The 27,762-nt window shown below is 40.9% G+C and overlaps 1 protein-coding gene across 1 annotated transcript; it reads left to right on the top strand.

Annotated features, from left to right (window-relative positions):
- The first annotated feature begins 365 nt into the window (after positions 1-365).
- SERPINE3 (serpin family E member 3) lies at positions 366-27,723 on the top strand. Its single transcript, XM_090026626.1, has 9 exons — positions 366-475; positions 1,630-1,927; positions 9,996-10,229; positions 11,241-11,438; positions 13,820-14,018; positions 16,804-16,904; positions 22,788-22,874; positions 25,454-25,537; positions 27,656-27,723. The coding sequence occupies exons 2-9, from the start codon at positions 1,669-1,671 to the stop codon at positions 27,697-27,699; spliced, it is 1,206 nt and encodes a 401-aa protein (XP_089882752.1). The 5' UTR covers positions 366-475; positions 1,630-1,668; the 3' UTR covers positions 27,700-27,723.
- Positions 27,724-27,762: the final 39 nt, after the last annotated feature.

Raw genomic sequence — 27,762 nt, forward strand, 5'->3', positions numbered from 1 at the left:
GATTTCTGAATAATGTTTCAAAGAACCGTGTGCCTGGTACACAGAGAACCACTTCTCCTTCCCTTTGTGACACAGGAATCAATGGAATTCATAAAAAAGGAGAAAACAAGAGATAGGAGATGTTTTGCTTAGTACAAGCAGGTCACAAGTCTAATGAGGCTTGAGCAGTGTTTGAAAGGAAGTTGCTGACTGTATCTCCATGTGTACCTTTTTTGTTCCTTGCCTTGGATTTGCTGGTCAGTGACATGCCTCTTTACTTGGCTCTCTATAGAGTCTGTAGCCTAGAGGAATTTGGACAGGGTGGTACAGACATCGCCGATGGAGGCTCTGATCACTGACTATCCCTTTAAATGCAGTCTCATGACTTAGACCTTATTCCACTACCTACTAAAGAAGGGGACAGACGTACAAGCAGAGATCCAGTTGAGACGCACAGGAGGACACAGCAGGGCAAGGCAATTAAGCACAGTTAACTGTGAGTAAATCTGAGGAGTGAAAGGTGCTCTCTAGAGCAAAGGGCATAGAAAGAGAGTTGAATTAAATCCTACACTGAAACTGATTGGAGTTTATTTTTAAAAACATAGATTTTTAAAAACATACAGTGTTTAGAACTAGAATTATGGATAGAAATTACTTTCATTTTAGCATTTTAGGGAATGTATTGATTTCAAAATTCTAAATATTCCTTAATTAGAACAAGGTTGGAATGATGTTGTTGCTGTGATGGTCCAGAAAATACATGCGATGCAAAGCTTTTTTGGTGATACTGTTTATTAAACCCAGAGCATAATTAGGAGAGAAGTTAGACAAGCTTTCAGGCATAGACTACCCTGATCTGAGGAAGGGCAACCTGTTCCTGTAAGCTTGCCTAACCTCTCTCCCCATGGGTCCAATAAATGATATCACCAGAAAAACCCTTTCTTCTCCTTAATTATAACAGTAACTCCAAGATGGTTAAAAATATTATTTCTCCACCATAAAAATGCAAAGCAGAGAGTTTGCATAGCCATCACTGCTGTTCCCCAATGCTACCCTATTTGCAGAGCTCGTAGTGTGTGTCATATAATGGTACTTGAAAACTTCATAGCAGACTTTTGAAAATTAAGACCAAAATGTTGTAACCCAATGGCTAAAAATAGACATCTGCATTCATCTTTAGGTATCTAAATCAAATGCCCCTGTCTGTAAAGGGGTTGAGTGCCTGTACTCCGCAGGGTAAGACAGTGGCAGCTGTGGATGTGCAGTACCAAATGCCAGACATGAGGCACTTCAATTTGATAATAATATCCTAAATATTAACCAAAAAATAAAATTTATTATTTAACAGGGAGTTAAATACTTAATTTGCTGGCTAGTTGCTTCTTGCCTTATGAAGTAAAAATATATTTTTATAGAAGAAAATCTGCACTGTTCTCGTCAACTATCAAATGACAATTGTTACACTACATGTTTTAAGGAAAGATTGGTTCTTAATAGCCAGTGTAGAATACGTTACTTATGATAACACCATCTGGATCTTTTTGGCTATTTATTTCTATAGTAAGTCTCACATGAATACACATGTAAAGCAATCATTTACTTGTCATTTGAGTGTCCAACTTCTCTGAATATCTGAATTGTTGATTACAGGTGTAATAGTCTGTTGGAGATATTCCATAACCTGCCTTCATGTTGTCTATTCTGTTGCCCTGGCTTATTCTGTACTCTTGCTTCCTAAACAATGGGAGTTGTGACCTCTATCATGAACTGAAGGAGCTAATGACTGAATTTGCCATTAACCTCTACCAGCAATTAGCAGATCCAGAGAACAGAACTAACCTGATCATTTCACCAGCAAGTGTGATCATCTCTTTGGAGTTGCTGCAATTTGGAGCTCAAGGAAATACTTTTGCACAGCTGGAAAATGCTCTAGGATACAACATCCATGGTAATGTATTGTTTAAAAAATTACCTATTAATAACTGTTTTATATTGTATGGTAAATGCCGGTGGGAGAGGGGGAGGGATCCCATAATTTGGTTGTCTAATGTCAGTTGAGTTTTAGAAACAGTTCAAATAGTCAGTGTGAATACATTCTTCCTACTTCTTTTTGATCAACTCTCACTCTTTTTCTTCTAATTCCAAAAGATACATTTAAAAGAAAAACACACACAGAGGCAGATGTCTTCAATTCAACTAAATTAATGTTGGATTCTCAGGATAGTCTTCTCATTTCAACCCAAGATTAATTCTACCACCTGAAATAATGTAGCAAAAGCTATATTTCTTGATCTGCCCAATGTTTATAAAAAACAGATGACTGTTTCATCTTGAAAATTTGTAGCTGGTATGCATTCTACAGGCAATATAGCTGATGTTAATATTCTTAACCCTAACATTTATTTTCATTACACAAAGACAAAAGTTGAAATCAATAGAGATTTCATTGTTCTCAGCTGTGTGTTTGTTTACTTGGTCATTATCACTGTTCTGCAAACCACTGCTATTCAAAAACAGTGATGCAATCACAATGAAAGCTAGCTATTATATACAGTTATTGTGATATATAATATAATTTTTTCTGACACCTATAGTATCAGTAGAATAACCATACTGTAAAACAAAGGGCCCCTATAGATGTGCAGGGAGGAACCTTCTATGTGCTGGAAATCGATTAATCAAGTCTGTTGGAGCACAGAAATAAACATGCTCTAGCAGACTTTGACATCATGTGTATCAGCATCTCCATGCTGAAAAATAGTGACAGGGCACTTTGAACTAAAGCTCATTTAATGAGCTCCATCATTTTACAGCACGGGGGATGCCAATACATGTGACACTCGGGCACTTTTAATTAGTGTGGCTTGCTAATTAAAGTACACCCCCTGGAGCATGTGTAAAAATGCTGTCTGCTTTTAATTACAGTGAAGGAGGCAATATAAAAATGCAGTGGTCCAGCAAAAACTACATTCATAGCATGCAGTAACCAAAGAATTATAGAAAGACAGGGCTGGAAGGCATGGAGGAGGACCCCTAGTCCAATTCTGTTCAAATAGGATCATCTCTGTCTACAACATCTCGGATAAATGGTTTGTTGACTCTGAACTTAAATGTTTCCCGGATTCTGCAGTCTCCCTATCTAACCTGTTGAGTGCTTAACCATCTGAGTGAGGCTTTACCCGTGCTGTATAGAGTAGAAAAAATCAGTTTTTGTGACTTGCATGCTACATTCCTGTTAATACATCCCAGTGTGTTATTAGCTTTCTTTGCAACATTATATTGTTGACTCAGATTCAATTCACGACCCACTATAACCCCCAGATTCTTTTTCTGCAGTGCTGCAACAGTTATCCCCCTTGTCTACTTGTGCATTTGATTGTTTTATCCTAAGTGAAGTACCTTGCACGTGTCCTCGATGAATTTCATCCAATTCATTTCAGACCATATTTCCAATTTGACATTGCCATTTTGCATCTTACTGTCCTCTTAAGTGTCTGCTCTCCCACTCAGCTTGATGTCAACTGCATATTTGTTAATTGTCCACTCCATTCCATCCATTAATGATGTTTAACAGTACTGGATCCAGGAGAAGCCTCAGAAGAACCCTAACTTGGTACCTCCTACCACTTAAACATTGAACCATTGATGACTCTGCTTTGAACTTGATGATTTACCCACTTATGAGCTCACTTTATAGCACTTACATGGTCCATCATATTTCCCTAGTGACTGAAGAGTCAGCTCTCCTTAAGGGAATCTGCTTTCCCTGGCATTAATGTCCTCTTTTAATGTTTGGTAGGTTTGCTAAGCTGTATTCTAGAACTGCCTAAAAGAAAAAAGTAAATAGGTGACTGTATGAAAAATGAGTATCAGATAAAGTATTTTAAGGGCAGCTTTGAATTGTCCTACAAGTAAGAATTCAGAGCTTTAGTTAGCTAAGAATTTTGATTGCACACTTGAGATGTTGTACCTCATAACATCTGCTTCTTATTTTACCATCTTTGATTTCTTTCACCCTTGTAAAATGTGTCAAGCACTACAGTTCTAATGCAAAACAAATGAAAAAGGTATTTTATACTTAAAAATATGTGAACCTTCTTGACATCTATTCAAGAAACTCACTCCCCACCCCTTAACAGTGCTAAATTTTAAACAAAAAGCTTCATACAGATAATTAGTTTTAATGTAGAAGATTAAAGGGACATCACCTGCTTAGCAATTATGAATTTGATTCTTTTGGCTGGCATTGTCAAAAACATGGACTCGTATACTTTAAAACTCCTTAGAGTTGGGATGATCAAGGGGGTATGGCACTGGACTGAGAATCAGGAGATCTTGGTTCTGATCTTCATTATGTAACTGATGTGCACTGTGAGCATGGACAAGTCACTTCATTTCCCTGCCCTCATGTTTCCGCTCCAACCATCAGTCTTGTCCAACTCGACTGCAAGCTCTTTGTGACAGGGATTTTTTTATTGTGCACTGTAGTAGCATTTAACACAGCACGGCTCAATCACTTCTGGGGTCTCCAGGCAAAAGAATAATTATAATTAATAGCACCTCTTTTGGAAGTACCAAAAGAGCAAGCTTTGCTTTTGCCCATTTGGGCTTGTTTTCTCTCTCCCTTTGCAAGGTCCAAAGTAAACTCATCTGTTTCATGTTTGTTCGTATTTCTCTCTAGCCAGGTTCTGCCACAGTTGCACATTGCTGCAGTGTCTGAGGTACAAATACGTCCAGAGGAATGTGTATACCTGCAATGTCAGCATCCTGACAGCAGGTTTGGATGAGCCGCATCTGAGAGTACTGAAGGAATGGCCCATGTCATAGCAGAGCCACTGGCACGGCTGTTTGAGCACTCGTGGTGCTCAGGTCAGGTCCCGGAGGACTGGAAAAGGGCCAGTGTGGTTCCTATTTTCAAGAAGAGGAGGAAGGAGGATCCAAGTAATTATAGGCCAGTCAGTCTCACCTCCATCCTTGGAAAGGCCTTTGAAAAGAATATGAAGTATCACTTTTGTGGGAGTCCAGAGGGAAAAATAATGCAGCAGGGAAACCAGCATGGATTCATAGCAAGTAGATCATGCCTGACCAATCTGGTATCGTTTCATGACAGGGTCACAAAATGCTTAGATGCAGAAGTAGAGGTGGATGTTGTTTTCTTGGATTTTAGCAAGGCTTTCGATACAGTATCTCATCCCATTCTCATAAATAAATTTAGAGCAGATTTAGGCTAGATACCAGGAAAAACTTCTTCATGGTAAGGGCAGCCAAAATTTGGAATGGGCTTCAAAGGGAGGTGGTGCTTTCCCCTACCTTGGGGGTCTTTAAGAGAAAGGTGGATAGGCATCTGGCTAGGGTCATCTGACCCTAGCACTCTTTCCTGCCTAGGCAGGGGGTCAGACTTGATCATTTGTTGAGGTCCCTAGCATCTATGAATCTATGAATCCTGCTTCTATTAGATTCTTGTTAGCAGAGAACTTCACTGATCGTTTTTCTTGATTTGAAATTCTGAAATAAGGACTTTTTTAGGAAATCAAAGCCTTGGGCCAGAACAGTTTCAACACTGTCTCCCAGAGTCTTATGCACATTGGGTTCTTTGCATGATGATCAAGGGGAGGTGGGGGCAATTGTCAGAAGAAACAGGAAGGTTCTCAGGGCTCACCAATATTTTCCCATGCCACAGGTTCTTGGGACCTTTACGTGAGCCTGGGAAGCTCAGAAACAACATCTCCTTCACTTGCTCACTCCATGGAGAAACTGATACAGCCTCAGAGTCCTTCTCCATTCCATGAACACCTTTCCCCTTTCCAAAGAGACTCTTGAAAAAAAACCTGCTGGCAGAGGAAACCAAGTTCTGTGCATGCAGAAATGACCAGGGGACAGCAGAAGGGCCATGTGCAGGGCCGTTCTGATGTTGATGCTTGTGCTTATAGCAGAGTCTAATAATCCCTGTGCATGGAGGGCATGATTCTGGGGATATACCATTCACCAAGTCTTCCTTCTCCCAGTTTCCTTCTAGCAGAGCAAATGAGGCATTAGGAGATCATACTGCAAAGTAACTGCCAAAGCATAATGCATATAATACCACTCTGTTGAACCAGGAAAAGAAAAAATCTGACTGTATAACGGGTTATGTGCTCATAACTGTTGTTCTTCAAGAGTTACCTCCTTGCATTTACTTGTGGGAAATGGCACCTCTAGCATCGAGCTACAAGAGAAGTTTAGCATGGTCTGCTCTAAATATAAAATAAATAAATAAATACAAATCCCCAGCAGATTATACATAATCATGAGGGGGGAAATCCTTCCTGACCCATGCAGATGATCAGAAAAGTCTTACTTTTGGTCCCCGGGCACAAAGCGTTGAACTCTGCACTAGTGAATTTCATCACATTTCTATTACTCCAGTTCTCAAGATCACTTGGCTCTTTCTGCATGGTATCACAATCTTCCCATACACTGAAGCTGTCTCCTAACTGTGCGTCAGAGGTGCTGTCCTCGTCTTCCATCAGACGATTAATGAAAATATTAAACAAAATCAGTCCCAAGGTTGAGAAATTTCACTAGTAACTACTTTCCAGCCTGATCCTTTGCCTTTCAGTGTTATCTTTTTCTGTCTCCCTTTTAGCCAGCTCCTTAGCTACTTCAGTTATTCTCCTAATCTTCATTTTCTCCAACTTAACTAACAATCTCCTGCATTGAACCATATTAAACATTTTACTGACATCTAGGTAGGCAAGATCTGCATTTCCTTTTTCTAGAAAACCAGTTATTTTATCAAAAATCTATCATCTGGCCTGAGATATAGCTACTAAAATCACTGTTCTTCAGCCATATGATACCAACCGTGATTGGACAGATTTATTTAATACTTGTTAGTGGTCATGCAATTTTATGTGCCAGTTGTTTTAGCAGTCTGGGATGGAGATTATCTGTCTCCCCAGTTTGAGTGCATTATGATACTGGAGTTTTGTTCCCACCTTAGTTGTGGTAATTTCAATTTCTATACCTTTATCCCCATTAGCAATCTTGCCTTTCCTCCCATAGAAAACTAAAGTGAAATTTAGTCTTTGAGCAACATTGACAACTATCATTAATTTCTGCTCCACCCCCTCTGGATAGTGTCTCCATTTCTTTCCTTGTCATTTCATTATTTATAGAGTTGAAGAACCTTTCACTCTTTGTTTTAATATCTTTTGCAAGGTCTTACACCTCTGGCAATTCTCAACTTACTGCTGCATGGTCCACAGTTTTCTTTTAGGGAACAATCTTTTTTCCATTCTGTCTTGGTTCTCTGCTTTCTTTGCAGGAATATCCTTCTTCAGGCAGCTATTCTTGTAGTTTGGTCAGGTGCTCTTTTCTGCAAGTTTTTTTTTCCTCTTGTAGTACAGATTCCTGATAGAATGACTTGAAGAAACTCCTGGATCTCTCCGCATTCAAATGCCTGAACTCCTCGGTCATGCTGACTTCACTAACTAGTTCTGTTAGCATATCCCATTTGGCATTTTAAAATTGAGAACCTTAGTTACATACACAAAAGTAGGTATCCTTCCATTAGTTTAAACTACATTTAAAATGAGCTTGGATGACCTCTTCAGCTCCTCCTATGTTAAGAAGCATCCTCTTTCCACAGCAACCACCTTACTGCCGCCAATGGAGGGAGTTTTCAATCACTGATGAAGATCACAGTGTTGGAGACTAGAGTGCTGGGCCCAAAAAGTGCTTATTAGGGCTGTGTGAAATGGCTCTGTTTCAATTCAGTTTTGGATTTGGCCATTTCAGAGGACAGTGATTTGTTTTGGTGTTTCAGATTACTGTCCTGTTTCATTTCGGTCGAATCTGTTTCAAACGAGCTGCAAGGGAAGCTTCACACAACCCTACCCAGCTGGGAGGGGCTTGGGGCCCCAGCAGGGAGCAAGACAGGGCTGTGGGTGGCTCGTCCAGGGGAGGGGGAGGGCCGCTGCCCTTCGTGCAGGTGGAGAGACCCCCGCGCGGATCTCTGATCCCTGTTACACCAGGTCGCAGGGCAGGGAAGCAGTGCAGAGCGGCAAACAAGTCTGCTGGTCCCTGCTGCACGACTCAGCTCTGCAGGGAGCAGAGAGCCACGCTGGGGGTCTCCTTGCCACTGCTGTCCATTTTGCGCTGCCCTGGCAATGGGAGGCTGCGCGGGGCAGGCAACGGTAGCAAGGAGATCCCAGTGTGGATCTCTGCTACCTGAGGAGCCAGGTCACGCAGCAGGGATTCCCCAGCTCTTCCCAGGGGGCTGGGGCCCCTGGATCTGTACACCGGGTTTCAGTAGGTTGCTGAGGTAGCAGCAGCACTGCAGTCTTTCCAGCAGTCGGCGTGGGCAGCACCAAGGAACTGCTGCTGTCCTCAGCCTGCAGCAGCAGCCTGCTGAAACCCACCCCCAGTCTGGGGACCCATGGCCCCTGGGAAGAGATGGGAAACTGATCAGAGAGCTGCAGGAAGCAATCGGAAAGCTGGAGAATCGAACTGGGAGCTAGATGTCAATATCAGAGCTGCCTCTCTTTCCCCTCCCTCTGGTTAGTTTTTGTTTCCCTGCAAGCCCGGCTCCAAAACTCCGAATTCTCTGAAACATTTCCAAAACATTTTGGAGCCTTCTGATTCATTTCAAAGCTGTTTTGGAGCCTTCCATTTTGATTTGGATTTGGTGTTTCGGGTGCCAAAATGTCCTGAAACACCTCTGAAATGAAACGGCTGCCAAAATTTTGCACAGCCCTAGTGCTTATCTGAAAAATGATGCTTCTCCAAGATCAGACACTGAGGGCAGACAGGTATATCATAAGGCCCTTTAAAGAATGCCTTTGCACTCCCAGGAGAGTGTTAGGTTGGTATAGGTGAAGGCTCAAAGCAACCAAACAGCTGCTTTCCCTTCCTGGCCCTAGGATTTAATGTGTGGCAAACTGTGCATTGAGACAGGAGTGGAATGTCTCCTAGGTTCATGAAGCACTGAACACCTGCATTTCTTTCTGGAAAGATGGCCAAGTAGTTGTACACATTTTGAATCCTCTTTGGGTGTCAAGGCCTAAGTTAGCCTCCAAGAAAATTACCCCAATCATCTAAATAACAATAAGGATCTAGCTGTCAAACACAAAAAGTAGTTTTGGTTTTAATGCAGTATAGAAGGAACTAAGGTGGTCAGAGGCATGCACTTCGTTACTATATACGTGAAACCACCCTAGAACATAAGCACTGCTCCACCTTTGAGAACATGCCACGTACTCGTTACACAGCTCTGCAACTTGATGCTAGAAGCCCTAAATCCCATAAACTTGAATGTACACAGATTGTTGAAACAAGAACGATATTCAAATAGAAAAGTGAGAGAAAATATAATGTGAGGTTAGCTCCTTACTGAATCTACAATGTAGCGATTTTGAAAGCAATGTCTGTTGTATATGACAGAACTCAGGTTAGGTATACAGAGGTCTTTTTTTCTCTAAATATTTGAATTATTTGAGTTATTTGAATATTGCACCTAAACAGGCTCTGGTGGAATTCAACTTTCAGTGAAAAATATGGACGATTACTTGAAACAGCCATGGCACTTAGAGGTTGCAATGGATTAGATCTAGAGCTGCAGGGATTCTTGCTCACATACACACATGTAAAATGACTGTAAAACTTAAAATTAAGAAGGAATTTTCACGCGCAGCTTATTTGACAGGACATCTTGGGGATTTTTTCACTTTCCTCTAGGGTAGGGTTTTGATATGAAAGGTTCTGTACATGCACAGTGCATTGAAGTGTACTCAGTAGTTTCTGACCTACTAATAGCTACACATACTTCAATTATTATGAATTACCTTATATTGCAGTAACTTCCAGAAGGCATAATTAACATTGGCATCCCATTTTTTAAGTGCTCTTGCCATGACATAGGTTCATTGCTATTTGCTGACAATGTTGTTGGCACTGAATTATCATTAACAGTTAACTTTTGCTATTGTTAGGTTTGCCACAGTAATTATGACCTTGATTTTTCTCTTGTCTGGCAGATGAGAGAGTACAGGACTTCATGCGTGCTGTACATGAAGAGATGACTAATACTAGCCAAGGCACAGTGGTTCAGCTGGCGTGTGCCCTGTTTATACAAGCTAGTGTTCACCTCTCACCTTTTTTCATTGAGCATGCTACTCTGTGGGCCAATAGCAGTCTGCAGCAAACCAACTTCAGTGAACCTAACAGGACTGCAGCACAGATAAGCGAATGGGTCTCCAGTAACATTGGAGGTAAAACAACTAATAAAGATGATGACAGAGGACACCACTAGATACTAGCAGGTGTACCCCAGTGTTCAATTAAGCATAATAAAGTTTAGCAATATGCTTTATGCAGAGAGGCATGGTTTAACAATCTGAACAGAAGACCTGGAGCCAGGAATGCCTTAGCTTCAACTCCAGCTCTGATACCAAGTCACCACTCACCTTAGGCAAAGCTTCAGTGGGGCTGCGCAAAGGTTCATAGATCAGGCTCTTAATCGTTCAGCATTCGTCTCCTGGGAAGTTGATATCTACTCTGCAGATATGGTGTTAGATTTGGCAAGTTAGGCCCACCTTTGGTTAAAATACTTATTCTTGAGTTCTCTGTGGAGAATTCTCCCAGGGAGCTGTGGATTATTCACAGGAGCAAGCTTCATGGTGTCAAGAAAGTTAAGATAGCTCAGCCAAATGGCTAGAGCCAGGGACTGGGAGAGGTCACAACCCAGAAGTTAAAGTCAGATGCTAAGTCAGGGGGCAAAAGCAAGAGTCAAATCCACTTCACTGGCATGTGTTCAGGTGCCTGTGGCCAACAGCTATCTAGCCACAGGGTAAGGAGCCAAATCCTAATAGCCAGAAGACCATCCACAGTCAGAAGTCAAGGTCTGGAAGTTAGAAACCTGCCAATTGCTTTCATAGATTAGCTGTGAATGAAATAGGATATCCTTAACTAGAAAACTTTACACAAACATCAGCCCCGAGCATGGGGGGTAGAACATTTACCTCGCCAATCAGACATGGCCACTTTTGCAGCACAGCAGAAAAATAGGTTCATAAGAGTTTTAAACTAGAGTCTAAAATATCACTTGAACCTGAGATGCAGGATTAACTCTGCAACATGCTTAATCATGTAATAGAGTGGGGTCTAATGGTGAACAAATTCGAGGCTAAAATTTCTGGCATATATCAAACATGAGGAAAGATATTTTGAAACACGTGCATATGCAAAATGGAAGATAATTTATCCTCTCTCTTTCTGTGCAGATGAGGAAGCAGACAGCATATCTTTGGAGAGGGCCAGTTCACCACTTAACCAGATAGCTGTGGTGAGCACCCTGTACTTCAAAAGCATGTGGCAAAAGAAATTCTCCTTCACAGACACACAGCCCTTGGCTTTTACTACAGCTGAGGGTTTCATCCTGAAAGTGCCAACAATGTACCAAACAGCTGATGTTAATTATGGTAACCATTTTAAGTGATACTGTAAACTATGGATATTATTATTTATCTATTTCAGCATTGTCCACAATGTGTGAGGTGCTGAACTGACATTGAAGAAAGTCCAATCTCAGTTTGGAGAAACTCCAAGAAAAAAATATAATGGCTCAGAAACAAACCTTTCCTTTATAGAAGTCTTCTGTGAAAATGAGGTAGACACTGGAATCACAGGATAAGTTAGAGCAAAATAGAAGCCATTCATGCTCTGGACTTGAATGTAGAAACTTGAATGTTAGATTCTGTTTTAAGGCTCAGTTCTGCTCTCACTGAAGTTGAAGATCAAGCTCCTATCAGTGGGAGCAATACTGGACCCTTATTGAGGGACGGTCTCTCGAGTAAAAGACTACAATTATCCTCTTGCTTTATCTGAAAAAGTGTGAGATCTCCCCACTAGGAAAACCACTTGAAGGCGGCAGAAAAAATAGTTTATATTTTAACACTTCATCCATTGGAAGGCATCTGATAAATGCAGCACACACTCTGGTACTGTTCTGCAGAGGATCACAGGGTAGAAATATAAATCTACATTTGCAACCACAGCTCCTGCATCTGAGTAGGAAAACCTATGAAACTGAGTAAGTTTGCTATTCCATAGAGTAGAATCCATGTTGCAACCAAGCATTTGTGCTGCAACCTACATTTAACTCCTTCCCTGCTGACCATGGCAGAACTTGCTTCTGGAATACCAGTAACTATTGGGATACTAGCCCTATAGTACAGCACTGCACTGTGGGGGGTGTCTTATATTTCTTGAAGCTGGCACTGAAGTAGCATACAGTAAACAAATCACTGCATCCCCCCACAGTGCCAAGATGGCATTTCTGGCACCCTGAGGCTTCTCTTCTAGAGCTACACCTCCAACTCTGGCCTGGCTTTCTCTTCGGGAGAAAAAAAATCACAGTAAAGAGGCTGCTTTGGGAAGGAAGAGCTTAAACCAGTCTGACACTTGCTTTGAAAGGGCCATTTCCACCTTCACACATAAAGAAGCCTTTATTCACAGGCAGTTCAGGTTATTCAGAGGGCTTGCAATCTCAGCTTGTAGTGGCAAACCAAGTTATGTCCTTACCTGCCTTTGATACTAGCAGCCAATCAACCTGTCATTTGTAGGCCTTTGTCGGAGAAACCCACACACCACCAGAAAGCAGGAAGAGAAGTTTGTGTTTTGGGATGGAGGGCATCTAACGTGACTCACTCAGGCACACAAAAGTCACTTAGGGATTCCAGCCATGTTCCTGTTTTCTAGAAGGAGCTTCTCAGTTAGGTATCCTGGAGAAAGTGCCTTTGGAATAATCATGGCCTCATCTTCTCTGTTAACAAAGGCCATATCAATATATTCAGACTGTACATATCTTATAAACATGTTCCAAATGCCCAGAATGACTTCTTCCAGACACATTGGCCCATTTCCCCCAGATCACATCATTTCAAGAGTTACAATGTAGCTGATGCAGCCAGCAGCAACCAATTAATTCAGAGTCTATAAAGCCACAAAGGGCAAGCATGATTTTCTGGTCTGATCTCCTGTATATCTGAGCCCATAGAACTTCCTAGCTTTAACTGTTTGAACTATAACCTATCTTTCAGGAACAAAAAAAAAAAAAAAAAATCCAGCCTGGACTTAGTAATGACTCCTATAGCCTGGTAGCTAGTAATGAGTTACTAATTTGAAAACTCACTAAATTTATGGCTTTTTGTAAATACAGTTTTGGTAACTTTTCTGAATTTGACAAGTTTAAGTGATTTGTAGTTCAATAAGGTGGCATGATCTTGAAAAGCAGCTCTAACTGTGATGTTGGCCAGTTTGGGGTAAAGCAGTTCTCCTCAATTCTTTTACCCTGTCATGAGGACACAAAATTGAGGATTCACTTGTTCTCAGTGAAGGATTTTTTAAAATGCATCAGTAAGTGTAGTTAACAAATGGTGCAGGGCTGAAGGAACTAAAGAATTAAGACACGTATTTACTCAAACAAGCATAGCAAGGATAGTCACCACGCACAAATGTACCCACATTGCCTCACCAACATGCTTCACCCCGGACCACTGGGACTACCTTTAGCATGAGAAGGTAGCCACATACCTATAGTTCATTGGACTGTCCTTTGAGACAATCACTAAGGGTGCTGGGCTTTGTCATTTTTGTTGCTGCTGACATGTGATGTGGACACTTGTCTCATAGGAAGGGTATTGAGATGATCAACTCAATTTATGTCAACAATAATAATGTGCAGTTATTTAGCAACCTGATCCACACTCAAGCTTATGACTTGGTGGTGAAAGACTCTGTGTCCTCAGAACTGCCTTTTTCCTTGAGTGACGGGTTAAGGATTATGTTCTCAAACCTGCAGGTCAGTTCCACACGGCATCTCTGGAGCAGTTCAGTGTCGTCGAATTGCCTTATCTGGGAGAGACAGTCAGCATGTTTGTGGTGCTTCCCAGTGACCGAAGAACATCTCTATCCCACATTGAGTCACATCTCTCAGCTAAAACTATCACCCTCTGGGCAAATAATCTGAAGAGAATAAAAATGGATATTTTTCTGCCTAGGTATGTGACGTCATATCTTCAAGGGTGTGGCTATACTCTTACGCTCTGTTTTAAGAGTTGTGTGTATGGTACTGCTGATATGATTACAGACATAGAGGGCATGTCTTCTACTGGAATACTTTCTTCTCTACTCATCACATCATCACGAGGCAAGCAAGCCCTAACCTATCTTGATCCAAGAAGCAGAGATGTCTACGGAATTCAAAACACTGTAAGCTATTTGGTAGGGTATAGCTATAACTATAGTCCCTCCCTATATTTAAACAGTTAGTACGAGGTACAATAAACATTTAAGCTAAGGACAGACAGTCAAAAAGCCTGAGGCTGAATTGGTTCAATCTTTACAGTTTAGTCCGAACCCTGCAGATTGAACTAAAAAGCAAGTGAACAGACATTCACTCTTGTTTCTGAAAATGCAGCCACATGCCTGCAGTGGCTCAGGGGAGAAGCTGGGGGGCGCTAGAGCACACCTCCCAGCCTGCCAGCCACTGCCAAAGAGAAGGGAGGGAAGCTGGGAAAGAGGCCCTGCCAGGCTTTTCCGCCACTCCCTACTTGAGCTGAGGGTGGGGGCATGGCCAGGCCCCTGCCAGCCTGCTGAGTATGATGGGGGGAGTTTTAACGCCCCCCCAGCCTGCATGGACCCCAGCCAGCCTGTGCTGGAGGAGCAGGGGGGTGGGGGGGAAGCAGCCCCCTCCACTTCTCTGCCAGCCCAGCCAGGGTATAGCCATACCCTTCCCTCCCCCTCCCCTTGAGCTGGGAGCAGGGGAAAAGCCTGTCAAGGGTTGCTCCACCCCCATCAGGCAGACCCTGACTGGGCTCCCTTGCAGGCAGCTGGAGGGGTTTAACTCCCCCCCCTCCCTCAGCATGCCAGCTCAGGCTGGCATCTGGCCATGTCCTCTACTCTCTGCTCAAGGGGAGAGTGGGGAAAAAAAGCCTGTGAGGGCCTGCTCCACCCCTGCCAGGCAGACCCTGACTCAGGACTGGAGCCAGGCTTCCCCACCCACCCCCTTGTCAGCCAGCCAGAGCAGTGATAGTACTCCAGCTAAGGAGCAGAGGAGCAGGGCCAACCCTGCTCCATGGGAACACACTGCAAAGCAGCCCAGGATGCTGGGGGACTGCGAGTTAACTTGGACTGGGAAGGAGTCTGGGACAGAAGTTCCATAAACCACTTTGACTTAAGTCAGTTCAGTCTGATACTACACCAACCAGGTTTAAACCTGTTTCAGTCATTTTAAAAGTGGTTTAAGTGCACTGAACTTCTGTTGTGACATATTTTAACCAGTTTCTGATCACTTAAACCGGTTTATGTGTAAATTCTGTCCCTAGACTTAAAGGGCATGTCCTGATTGCCTCAGACATTTGCCTCCCTGGGGACAAGCAGCAACACAACAAGGTTACACAGAAATTACACATAAAAAGGCTAGGCACAGACATGACACCTTGTGCTGCTGCTTCTTGTCCCCAGGGAATGCCCATGCCATGCATGCTCCAGTATGCAGCAGGTCACCCCAGGTGAGGTAAGAGAGGCTGGGGTCAGCACTGGTCTGGCCCCAGCAGCCTTAACTGGCCTTTGGGGGCCTCCTGGGGCTGCAGTAGTGATGATCTTGACACTTGGAGCCTGGCCCACAGCTGGAGTACGACTCCAGCCAGCCAGGCTCTCTCTGGTTTTGGGTAGTGCACACTGCTGCTACTTGTGCCCACCCCCTGTGCTGCAAAGTAGCAGTATGAGGAATGCCTGCATGTGCAATGTGTGGTGCCACAGACATGCCACATACTGTATGCCTGCACTCCTCTCACTGCAGCCAAAAAGCTACAAAGAAGGTGGGGGGGAGGGGGGAACCTTCTTTCTGCATATTCTTGCACTTCCTGGCTTTGAAGAACAATCTTTAAAAAAATACTTTATTTTATAACATATTTGTAAATTACAAGGCTGAAGTCAAGCGCAGAAACTATCATCAAGCTTGGAATTTCCTCCATACACAGGACAATCTTGTATTTTCCCTTTTGCACTCTAGTGGCATTTCTTAAATAGTACTTGCACTATTTCAGGAACATGCATGTAATCTGACAGCATTTTTTCAACAGATGTTCAAATTAATAGTATAGCAGGATGAATCACATAATACATCTGGATGCAGCTGAGAAAGGGCATTTCCTAAATGTAACCAATTCATTGATCAGCATGAAACAGCTCTGTTGATACTTCCAGAAATACATTCCCAGTGCTAACAAGTATTGAAAAAATCTTTGATGCATTAATATTCTTTTTCTAAGATAATATTTTGCAGATGTGTCCCTAGGGCCTTATCTGTAAGCAAATATATTATGCTTTTATAAAGAACAAAGCACCAAAAGCAGAAAATGCAAAGTTCATCTGTCCAGAAGATTGAGAGGTGACTTGATTATAGTATCCAAAAGGGAGAAAACAGTGGTTTCTTCCAAAGGACCCTTTAATCTTGTAGGGAAAGGCATCACAAGAACCATTGGCTAAAAAGTGAAGCCAGACATGATTAAAATTGAGAGTGATTAACCACTGGAACAAACTACCAAGGGAAGAGGTGAATACTCCATCTTTTATGTTTTGAAATGAAGACTGAATGCCTTCCTGGAAGAAATGCTTTAGCCAAATACAAATTGCTGGTCTTATATATGGAGAACTGAGGGAAGTGTAAGGGCCCATGACATACAGAAAGTTAGGTGAGATGATTAAATGGTTTGTTCTGGCCTTCCACTCTCTGAAGCTATGAACTGTATATTTAAACAAAATCTGCTGTGTTCATTTTAGATTCAGCATTCAAAGCCACTTTGACCTAAAATGGATTTTACCCATGTTGGGAATAACAGATATTTTTGATCCATCTGAGGCTGATTTTAAAGGTATTTCTGGTAAGAACATTTCTTATATAAGACTTAATTATTGAATTATGGATTTGTTGTAAACTTGTGTGTCATTTCAATGATTCAACAGAGCTGAGCCTTTGGTAATTAATTATACTTCTTGTTCTATGAAAACCACAATCCAGGTTCTATTGATTTACTGTAATACTGAAGCTTCTGTTTCAAACTGTGATTAGGATAAGCAAAATCTGATAAGGAAAGATTTTGAGAGATTAAGCCAGTGAGAATGCACATTACTAGCCACAGTATGTGTGCTTAGGCACAACCTGAAGCCTGGAAAAATTGTTGTAGCTCATGCTCATACTATTGGTCCTAAATAGTTACTGAATATAATGCTACATTTAGGTCATGTCCAGACAAGCGTGGCCATGCAGTATATAGTGCCTTACACATGTCTGCAGTACCACATACTGCACATTCAGCTGTTGTCCGTGGTGCAAGGGAGCAGGGCAGGGGTTTAATTTGGCCCCTGAATATCCAGGGGTCAAAAAATGCAGAGCAGCACATGCAGGGCCAGCACATGCTGATCAAAACCAGAACCTGGCTGGTCAGAGCCATGCTCCAGCTGCCAGCCAGGCTCTGAGCAGCAGGATTGCTGCTGCTGCTGCTGCAGCCCCAGGAGGCCCCCAGGATCCCAGATAAGGCTGCTGTGCTGTGCTGGCCCCAACCTCCCCTACGCCACCCAGGGTAACCTGCCACATGCGCCACAGGGCACGTGGCACAGACATTCCCAGGGGACAACTAGTAGTGGCACAAGGTATCCCGCTGCTAGATGTCCCCCAGAAACCAAATGTCCACATTTGTGTGGAAATGGCCTAACAGTGCAACAGGTTAAGTTATTCTGAGTCCTCAACATTCCTACAATTTCCCTTTGTTTCTGTCCTGAAAACCCAGTGATCAAATAATCAACTCCATCTCCTTTTTGTTCAGATAGAAGTTGACCAGCTGTTTCAAAAAGCCTGAGGTTATTCTACTAACTGGAATATTTTAACCTGAGCAAATAATAAACGATTCCACAGCCACCCATTTCCTTTGGTTTGATAAACACCACTTGTTACTTGAGCAATTCCGACTTTGGCACTCATATCCATATCAACAAATCTTAAACGGAGATTCAGCTGTAAAATCTTAGCTGTCTTCCAGTGGTGTTATTGTAAATGGCAGCATGGCCACAAGATTTTTGGTACAATGGAAGCCACATTTTTATGAGGTTCCTTATCAAGAATATTGTTTTCATAGGACAAATTTCATGGCGCAGATTTTGTTTTTAATTCCCAACTAAAACTTGCAACTTGATCATCATCCTTTCGTAAGATGCATTGTAGACATGATCTTTGATTTGGCTGCTTTGTCAATTCCAGACATGTTGACATGCCTATTAAAACCTGCCAACAGTTCACAAACATACCTATAAGGTTTGCACCTATTTAAACTAGAGCAAATGGTTTAGGAGGATGAATTGCAATGTTGATTCAGCTGCTGCTTCTCTGTGTCCACCTGCGAGCTTTAGTTAAATGTTTCTGTTCAAGTTCTCTCTCTCAAGTTTTTCCATCTTTCAGGGATTCTTTGTTTCCATTTCTTCTCTATATAATTCTGACTTAACACTATAAACTCAAGCACCAACCAGAAAAAGCATTACACTTGCTTTTTACCCATAACAATAAATATGGAAATAGGCACCTCTCATTGAGGTTTTACCAAATTATCTCAGCCACTAAGTTTCAGTCCCGTCAGAACTCTATTTTTTAATGTTATAGTCCCATTAGTTCTTCCTGATCAGCAATTTTAAATGGTTTCTTTGGATTGCTTAATGGACCCACCATTAATTCACTCCTCCCACTGCAATCATTAGTTCTCACGCACATGGAAAAATCTTGCTGACTACCAGAATTAGTGGAGGGACACTCAAACCACTGATGATGGCTTACAAATAGGGTTCAGTATTCAACTCAGTGGTATAGTGGGTGTATAATCACAAAGATGGAAAAAATAAGAAGGAAAGACTGCCATTTCACCCAATAGTTCACCCCAAGTGTTCCAAAGCTGCATTAAAGTACAGAAACACAAACTGAACCCAATTCCCTTTGTCTTAAACCTATGGAAATGCTTTTTAACTTAAAGGAGATTTTTAAAAAAGACGACAGGGTCAGATTCTGAAGCCATAATAGTGCAAATACAATTCCAGTGGTGTGTAATGAGCAGAGTTTCTCCATAATACTGATGGAACTGCAATCAGAATCTGGCCCATGTTATGTGACTAATCAAGCTGAATGGTGACTTGAATAGTGTATTATGCCTTCTACTGAAGGACCAGACAACACTTTCATACTAGTATAACCCAAGCTTACAGAAATGTGAAAAAAATAAAGGCACACAATATGCAACTCTATACTGATTTAACCTTATAGAGTGTGGTGTAGAGTTACCCTGGGAAAAGTCAGGGGTAAAGCTACACCAGTATAAATACCAAACTGTGGATTATGCATCCACAGTTATCGCAGGGTACTGGTTTGCTGAATGCAGACAAACTATTAGCAGCTCCCCTGTTATCCAGAGGCAAGCTATTGTAGTAGCAGTGCTTACAGGGGCAACTGCCTTGCAAGAGCTAGTCACTTCTCTTCTCCAGATAGTAGTGTACACTGAGGTTCTAGGATCAACCTTAGCCATCAACAACTGACTCATCTACAACCCTTTACTTGACCTGTGGGAGTGATCATCCTCAACTATGAGGGATCACTGCTGCCACCAAGTGCAGCTAGGGCAGGGAAGCCACCCCATGCACCAACTTTGAGGGAGGGATAAAAAGGGGCTCAGAAATTACTGCTGCCCCTGTGTTGTAGCTGCTTTGGGCACTTGACTGTGTTATGCCCCTGGCTCCAGACACAGGTATAAGTTACATTGGAGTATAAAACCTATCACCTACATTGGTGTTAACATGTCATTTGTCAAGCCATCATTTTAGCAGTCACAGAGTCCTTGGGATAGTAATGGCAAAGGAGAGGTTAAGTGATTTGTTTAAGGTCATACTGTAAACCAGTTCCAGGAAGGGGAGCAGGAATTAGGACTCAGCCTCCTGTTCTTACTAAACTTTCTGCTTGATGTTCTTACCAACTCCTACCCCTCTGTAGGGTAGGCAGGCAATTGTTATGCTAGGTTCTCTTCCTCAGTTATTCACTGTTGCTATTAAAGTGAGAAAATAATTCTTCAGCAGTCGTGACAGTGAAACTTTTCCGGGAGATGTGCTTTCCAAATTGCTCACGTAGCTGTGGTATTTCTCAACTCAGTCTGGTTTCAAATCCATTTTTAATGTATTTATTTACACATGGTGCAGCTGCTTGATGCAGAAGATGCCTGCTGCTTAACAGAAGTGCAGGCTTGAACTGGTCCAGAACTGTACGTGGAACTCAGCCTGTCATTTCACTTCATCTGCTATCTTTTTTTTCATCTTCTTGCATGCTATTTTTACATTCTGGCAGCCACTAAGGTTTAAAAGTATCCAATAAGTGAGTTCTTTCTGGATACCTTGGCTTTGACAGTAATTTGATCCTTGTAATATTGGTGAAAAACACAGTGCAGATCAGTTGTTATTTAATAATATCACAGATCTGAAGGCCAGATGGGAGTGTTATATGGGAGGTCAGCTTTGTAATCTAACACAGATGATAGAATTCCATGCATTTACTCTCGTATGGACCTCAATAACCTGTATTGGGTTTGCTTGGCTATGAGAAATACTGCAAACAGTAACAAAGTAGATACCAGTAAGTTACCATTTATAGCAATGTCTACTACCCAAGAACTTTAAAATGCACCTCAAAAGGAAGATGAACATTGTTATTCCAGTTTTACATGGGGCCAGCAGCAGGCAGGGGAACTGATTTTCTACCACAGTATCCTGCCCTTACCAACCATTATGAAGTACTAGGTTAAGGTTAAGTTAAGGTTGTTAAGGTTAAGTACGGCTAATCTCAATGCACAAATGGGGAAGTGAAACACAGGGTCTAAGATTTGGTCAGTGATACCAGAGATGCCAGAGTCAAGATTAAACATTTTTTGACACTTAACCTCATGTTCATTCCTTCAGACTATACTACCATGACACAGGAGGACACGAAGACTATATAAAAAAAAAAAAATCACTAAAATAGTAAAATCAACTCATGCTCAGCACAAGTTTTTTCTCTATTCCTCTGCCTTTCTGAAGGAAATTTACTTGAACATTATGGAAGGAAAGGACCAATTGAAGACATTTATAATGGAAGGAAAGCTGTTGTTATCTATAGCATAGCTTGTATTTAGCAGGTAGATATTACATTCTTTTTATGCTCTTACAATAACATTCATGGAAAACTAGTCTTCCTATAAAAAACAGACCCTCATTATGCAAAGGAATTAAATCATTTTGATTAGATAACAATTATTAAGAGACAAGACAAAGGATTGCAGTATTTTACATACAACATTCATAATTTTTGTGGAAAGCAGCAGAAAATTTCCAGTATGGTATACATCATGTTACATCAAATAATGTTAGACCACAAAACCTGCAATTAGTAGCTCTCTACCCACCAGCTATTATTTATTGCATCTATACAAGCTGATAGAGTGAACATAAAGCTGGTACAAGCATAGGTGGAAATGTAACTGTGACACTTGAATACTCTAAAAAGTCACCCGTCAACTAAACAGAGTAAGGTTCAGACAGGAGTGTAAACTGTTTATAGGATGCCTTTCAAAATTGTATTTATAGACCTAATGCAACGTCTTTGATAAACAATACATCCTATCAAACCAAGGGAAGAGGAATGGACTAATTGATCTAGTATATCATAGAATCATAGGGCTGGAAGGGACCCTGAAGGATCATCAGGTCCAACCGCCTGCATGAGCAGGAAAGACATCTGGGGTCAGGTGACCCCAGCCAGGTGACTGTCCAGTCTTTTCTTAAAGACCTCTAGGGTAGATGATTGCACACCTCTGGGGGGAGCTTGTTCCATAGTCTGGACACCCTAGTTGCAAGGCAGTTTTTCCTAATGTTCAGCCTGAAACTATCTTCCAGGAATTTGTGACCGTTGTTTCTAGTTTTTCCCCAGGGTGCCCTGGTGAACAGTTGTTCACCGAGCCCCCGATGTACGCCTCTGATAGCAGTAAGCCTCAATCAGGTCCCCTCTCAGCCTTCTTTTCTCCAGGCTGAAGAGTCCGAGATCCCTCGGCCTCTCCTCGCATGGCTTGCCACGTGAGTCTCTGATCATACGGGTGGCCCTTCTCTGGACCCTGTTGAGCTTCAGCACATCTTTGTTGAAGTGCGTTGCCCAGAACTGGACGCAATACTCCAGCTGCACCGATGTTGAGTAAAGCACAAGAATCACTTCTTTGGTTTTACTGGAGATGCATTGTTTGATGCATGCTAGAGTTTTATTGCAGCTACTGCATTGCATTGCTGGATCAATATTCATGCTGGGGTCTATTGTTACTACCAGATCCCTTTCATTTGTAGTGCTTGCATTTCTCTATGTTGAACCTCATCTGGTTCCATTCTGCCCAACATGCCAGCCTGTCTAGGTCTGCTTGTGTCTGCAGCCTATCTGCAGGTGTGTCCGCACAACCCCATATCTTGGTGTCATCCACAAACTTGGCCAATGGTTTTTTCACTTTTGATATAATGGTTAAAACAAACTTCCCAAGCTACCCTGAATGAAATGTATAATAACTAGAGGGTTCTATAAGCAGCACAGATATTACAAAGGGCAATGGAATGAGAAAGCAGCTAAAAAAAAAAAAAAGAGTTTTAATGTTTTTAAACAGTTGCGTTGTTTTTATGATGGGAAACAGGTAATAACTTTTAATACTCACTTTTTGTCTATTTGTTAGAGCAAGGCAATCTTTACATTTCAGAAGCTATTCACAAAGCAAAGATTGAAATTGAAGAAGATGGTACAAATGCATCAGGAGCTACAGGTAAATCAGATGCACACACTTTAATGAGCTTGCAGATCAGCACCATCTCACAGCTGCAGCAAACATTAAAGGCCCAGATTCAGCAAAACACACAAATATGTGCTTAACAACAATTCTAAGTTAAATATGCACCCATGTAATTTCCTGAATGGGGAGACAGCAAAAACCAACCAGGTACTTGTCAAATTAATGAGCATGGAAGAACCACTATTGTCTGTCTCTCCCACTGTACATATATAGTGTATAAAAATACACACAAACATACCAACAAATTTTACCTGTTGTACAATTATTTTTTTTCCAAGGCAACTGACCTTTGAACTTTTCTTACTGGGCAGGAAGGAGATTTTTTTGGTTCAATTTTTGGAAGAAAAGTACCACAGCAATTTTAATTTGAAGGATTTGAAGTTACAACTCTGTGCATGCTTTGTGGGCTTAATTTCTCAGATACTTTTTTGGATCTTCAAATTCTATGTGCAGGTTTCTGGCAGCAGATATAATTTTACATAAAAAGAGGACTTCTGTGCAAAATACCAGCTTCCAACATAGACTGTAGTTCTAATGAACTTGTGTGTCATATTCTTTTTTCCCCCACTGACATGTCATATACTTTTCCCTCCCTTCTTTAAAACTAAGCACATTTAAATCCAGAACTCTGCATTAATAGTCTCTACTCAGCAACTAAGTAGTTTAAATGGGGAAATATGAAAGTAGCTAACCCAGTTCCTCCACCCCTTTGCATCACAAGGACATCCTGGGATTCTCCTGTATATGGAAATTCCGAGGTGCTACTGAGGTCAGTCTTTTATATGCCACCTGCTCTTACTATCTTGGCATAGAGTTTTTGGTGCATTTTGGTGCAAGCTGCCCCTTATTGATCTGTGGAATAAGGTTTTTCAATTTGTGCCAAAGACACAAAGACAGAAGTTGACTGAAGTCATTTTTGTCCACTCTGTTCATCTTAAATCTTGTTTTGAACACAGCTCAATTCCCTATTTTATCCAATATTTCTCCAGCAGCAGCATCATAGTGATGATGGTGATACACATAGGAACAAATGTGCGTGTTACATAGTTTGCATGTAACATGGCTAAATTAATTTTGCTGTGGGGCTAGACAGTAGTTTGACTTTTTATCATTAGTGGTGCAGTAACATTCCTGCTATGTTTCTGATCAATAAACTCATATAGGAGAAACTAATTTAAAATTACTTCAAGCATTCACAACCTAAAGAGGAAGCATTGTGGCTAGCAGGAGACAGAATGCCAGGTCCTTATCCCATTTCAGTCCATAACAAAACTCCAGTAACTTCACTGGGAGCAGGCCCATACAAACTGTTCTGCACCGAAAATATTTTTGGGAGCAACAGAGAAATGGGAAAAGATTTGCCAAAGAAAGATTGCAGTAAGAGTGCAAAAAAGCCAGTAACAGTATACGTACGAACTTAGCACTGCACATATTCAGCCAAGTACCTTCTAGTCTCCACTGAAGTCTTTGATGTCCCAACTAGAGTAATCTGGACAGTAGTAGAAAAGAACAGTGAAAAAAGCCACTTTCTCCTCTCCCTAATGAAACTCTTCCTTAGCAATGTTTGTGGCTTCTTCTTTTGCTTCCCTTCTCCATCACTGACACTCCCCAATCATGTTAACACAGTTTACTGGCTCATGCACATCTGCCTCTGCTTACTTCAAAACCTGTAAGTTCAGTAACATATTGATGCATTGAAAAGAAAATTTTCAATTTTTTTTTCCAGAAGTGCAGAAATAGTGCCTTGCTAGCAAGCTAGTTATTTAGTTTTGTTAACATTTATCTTTGATTACATTTCTATATTTTTGGAGAAGCTTTAATCCTAAAGAAATCCACAGATATTAATGTTTGGCCAATATACTAGTAACACCACTTAGCAATATAGAAATTTCTTTGAGAAATTATAGTTCAACAAAAGGATCTTACTTTACGGATGTTTTAGGTCTATCCATAATGTAAGAAATTTGCATTGATACATTTTTAAAAATCCCTGAACTTTTGAGAAGCCTGATGTTTTTGTACAAAATACCAACTACTAACCCTAAGACACTGGATGGAAGTTCAGGAGATTGAGGTTTGGTTTTGATTTCTGCTACGCAGCTTCCAGAATACCTCATCCATGTCTATAGTTCCTATCTGAAAATCAGGAATAATTTATCTTTTACTAGTCTATATATCATAAACTCTGTAAAATAAATAACTAAGCCTTGGCATATGTAGGTTGTTAGGAATTGCTCATATGGTGCAGGAAACTGGCGTGGCCAGGAGTTAGGACTCTAGCAAGAAAAAAAGGGCAGTGCTCCCTCTAGCACTGTTCACTGCACTATATTATTTATGTAATACAGCCTGGCAAAATTTTCCCTGCTTATATATACAGTATATGGGAATTTTACTATCAGATAAATTTAATCTTAGTTTCACTTGTACAGTGAGGGAAAATTAATAGCTCAGTGGCTAGGACGGTAAAAATTCAAACTTCTGCAGGCACTGTATAAAACAGGCAGAAATTGAAGTCAAAACATGTTATTACTGTTTTTTCTCTTGCATGGCAGCAATGGTGTTGCTAAAAAGATCTCGAACTCCTATTTTCAAAGCAGACAGACCTTTCATCTTTTTCTTGAGGCAAGCCAATACAGGTATGGACTATTCATTTACTCATCTATCCCATGATCTTGCCTCCTGCCATGAATATGTGGCATGGCAAGAGGTGCAATTGTTGGGATTGCACTTTTAACTGAATGCCTGTCTGTGGCCTAAGGGACTTCAGTGCCCATAAAATAGTAGTTTTAAACTCCCTTAGAACCTGTAAAGGTAGGGCACAGTGGCACTTCAGAGATTAAATTGTTCAGTGAGGCATGAGCTTTTGTAGGCAACAATTTACTTCATCAGATGCTAGGAAAACTCACCTACTAGAAAATGTTAAAATTTAAGGTAGCAGGAAAACTGACAAAAATCAGGGAACATCTGTAACAGTCTTTGTGTAGTTTTAGTTCTCATTCAAGGCACTGATACCCATAGAGACTAATGTCTATTTAGTCAGAGACCATGTACAGTATGTGCAACCCTGGTGGCCATCCTGCCTATATCCTGACTCTGAGAGGATGATTTAAGGTCTGTGTCTCTCCAAAACATTGATAGTCACCAGCAGACATAGCAGTCATTTGACACAACCAAGAAGAAAATAATTGAGCCCATGTTTTTTTCACATTACGGACCCAGAAAGGATAGTTACTCTGTATATATCTTCTATCTTTACAGGGACATAATTTGTAAAAAAAGAAAAAGAAATATTTCTTTTGTATGAGATGCTTATTCTCTTGGGGGAGCAGAAAGTTATCAGAAAGGATAAAATGCAATTAGTTAAGACATTTTTAGCTAGGTCACAAGCCATCAAATATCATAAATGCCTTAAATCACTTTTGCTAAATATTTAGGGAACGTAAAGCCATGTATAGAGCTCAGTAAAATGACCCTCTCTGTGGCCTGAAAAAGGAACTTTTTTTATTTAAAGTGATTATATTTTCTCATCTACCTCATAGGTACTTCAAAACTAGAGGATAGTTTTTCCCTAACTGTTGAAAAGCTTTATGCATAACATAGGTGCTTTGAAATATTTTAACAACCTACAATTTTTGCCAAACAGTGATGATGCATTTCTAAAAGGGGGAAGCATATCTTAAGACTGTCTCTTTCTTTTGCAATAATAACCATCAAATGGCCAGAAAACATCCCAGGCAAAGGCTTATGTTGCAAAGTCTAGATCAGACACACACACACGGAACAGAATGTAGCCTCACTTACAAAAACTGAGCCAAAATGACCTTATAGAACTAGGTATCAAAAATAATTTTGGCAAGTAAATTGAACAAAACATATGCAAAACTATTCTTTAATAGAAATATAAATTGTAAAACAGGGACATATAAGGAAACAAGTATAGGATGAAAAAAACTATCAAATAACATTCTAAACAAACAGTTCCAGAAAACATCCTCAGTAGAGCAAATCATATTTCCCTGTACCATTTATTATAAGAATGCAGAAGTAGATGTGAAAATGCAAACTGTTGGATGAAATCTGTTATCTTTGAGGAGAGGGAATAAATAAAGCCACAGTTTAAAAGTGATGTTTAATAGCTTTTTTATTATCCTCTGGGAGTAGCAAGCTCCAAATTCTAACCACAAGCAAATTAACAATGGGCTCAAAGTAGAACCAAATCTTAGGATATCTCACCTTCACCATGTTTACACTCTGGTAATACCAGAAATGTTAGCTACTTTTCAAATACCAAGCAAGACAAAAGCCCTGCCCAACTCTGATACAACTGGGAATGCCAAATTTCCTTTTTAAAATTCATCAAATTAATGTATCCCTGTACAGGGACAAGCTGACAGAAGTACTGTACTAGCCCAGTGTAAGTGATTTAAGCGACGATTAAACTGCTGAATCAAGTAACACTGTAACCTAATGGGCCGAATTAATCTCTTCTGTAATTCTAGTGGATTTAAAACAGGAGTGAATTTGTTCAATTGCTACTTTGACCAGTTCACTTTAAATTGCCCAACATGACTGACAAAGTGAAGGGCCAAATTTTCCAACCTTTCCCCTATATCCAAAAGCCAGGTAATTTGCATGCCCAAGATCAATTAGAGAAACTAACATGCCAGTCACATGTACAAATCTGAAATGCACCCATTTACTTTATAAAATCATAAATGTTCAAGAGCATAATATGTATTTATTTTAATTTTCAGGATCAGTGCTCTTTATAGGAAGAATTACAAATCCATCACAATAAGAGTTTGTCAGATATACCCCCGCTCCCAATTCCTCCTGAGACCAGCTTTCCCTTGGTGAAACT

Source organism: Crocodylus siamensis, chromosome 1 (assembly GCF_052110815.1).
Source record: "Crocodylus siamensis isolate JL-2025a chromosome 1, ASM5211081v1, whole genome shotgun sequence".
In the NCBI taxonomy this organism is placed as follows: Eukaryota; Metazoa; Chordata; order Crocodylia; family Crocodylidae; genus Crocodylus; species Crocodylus siamensis.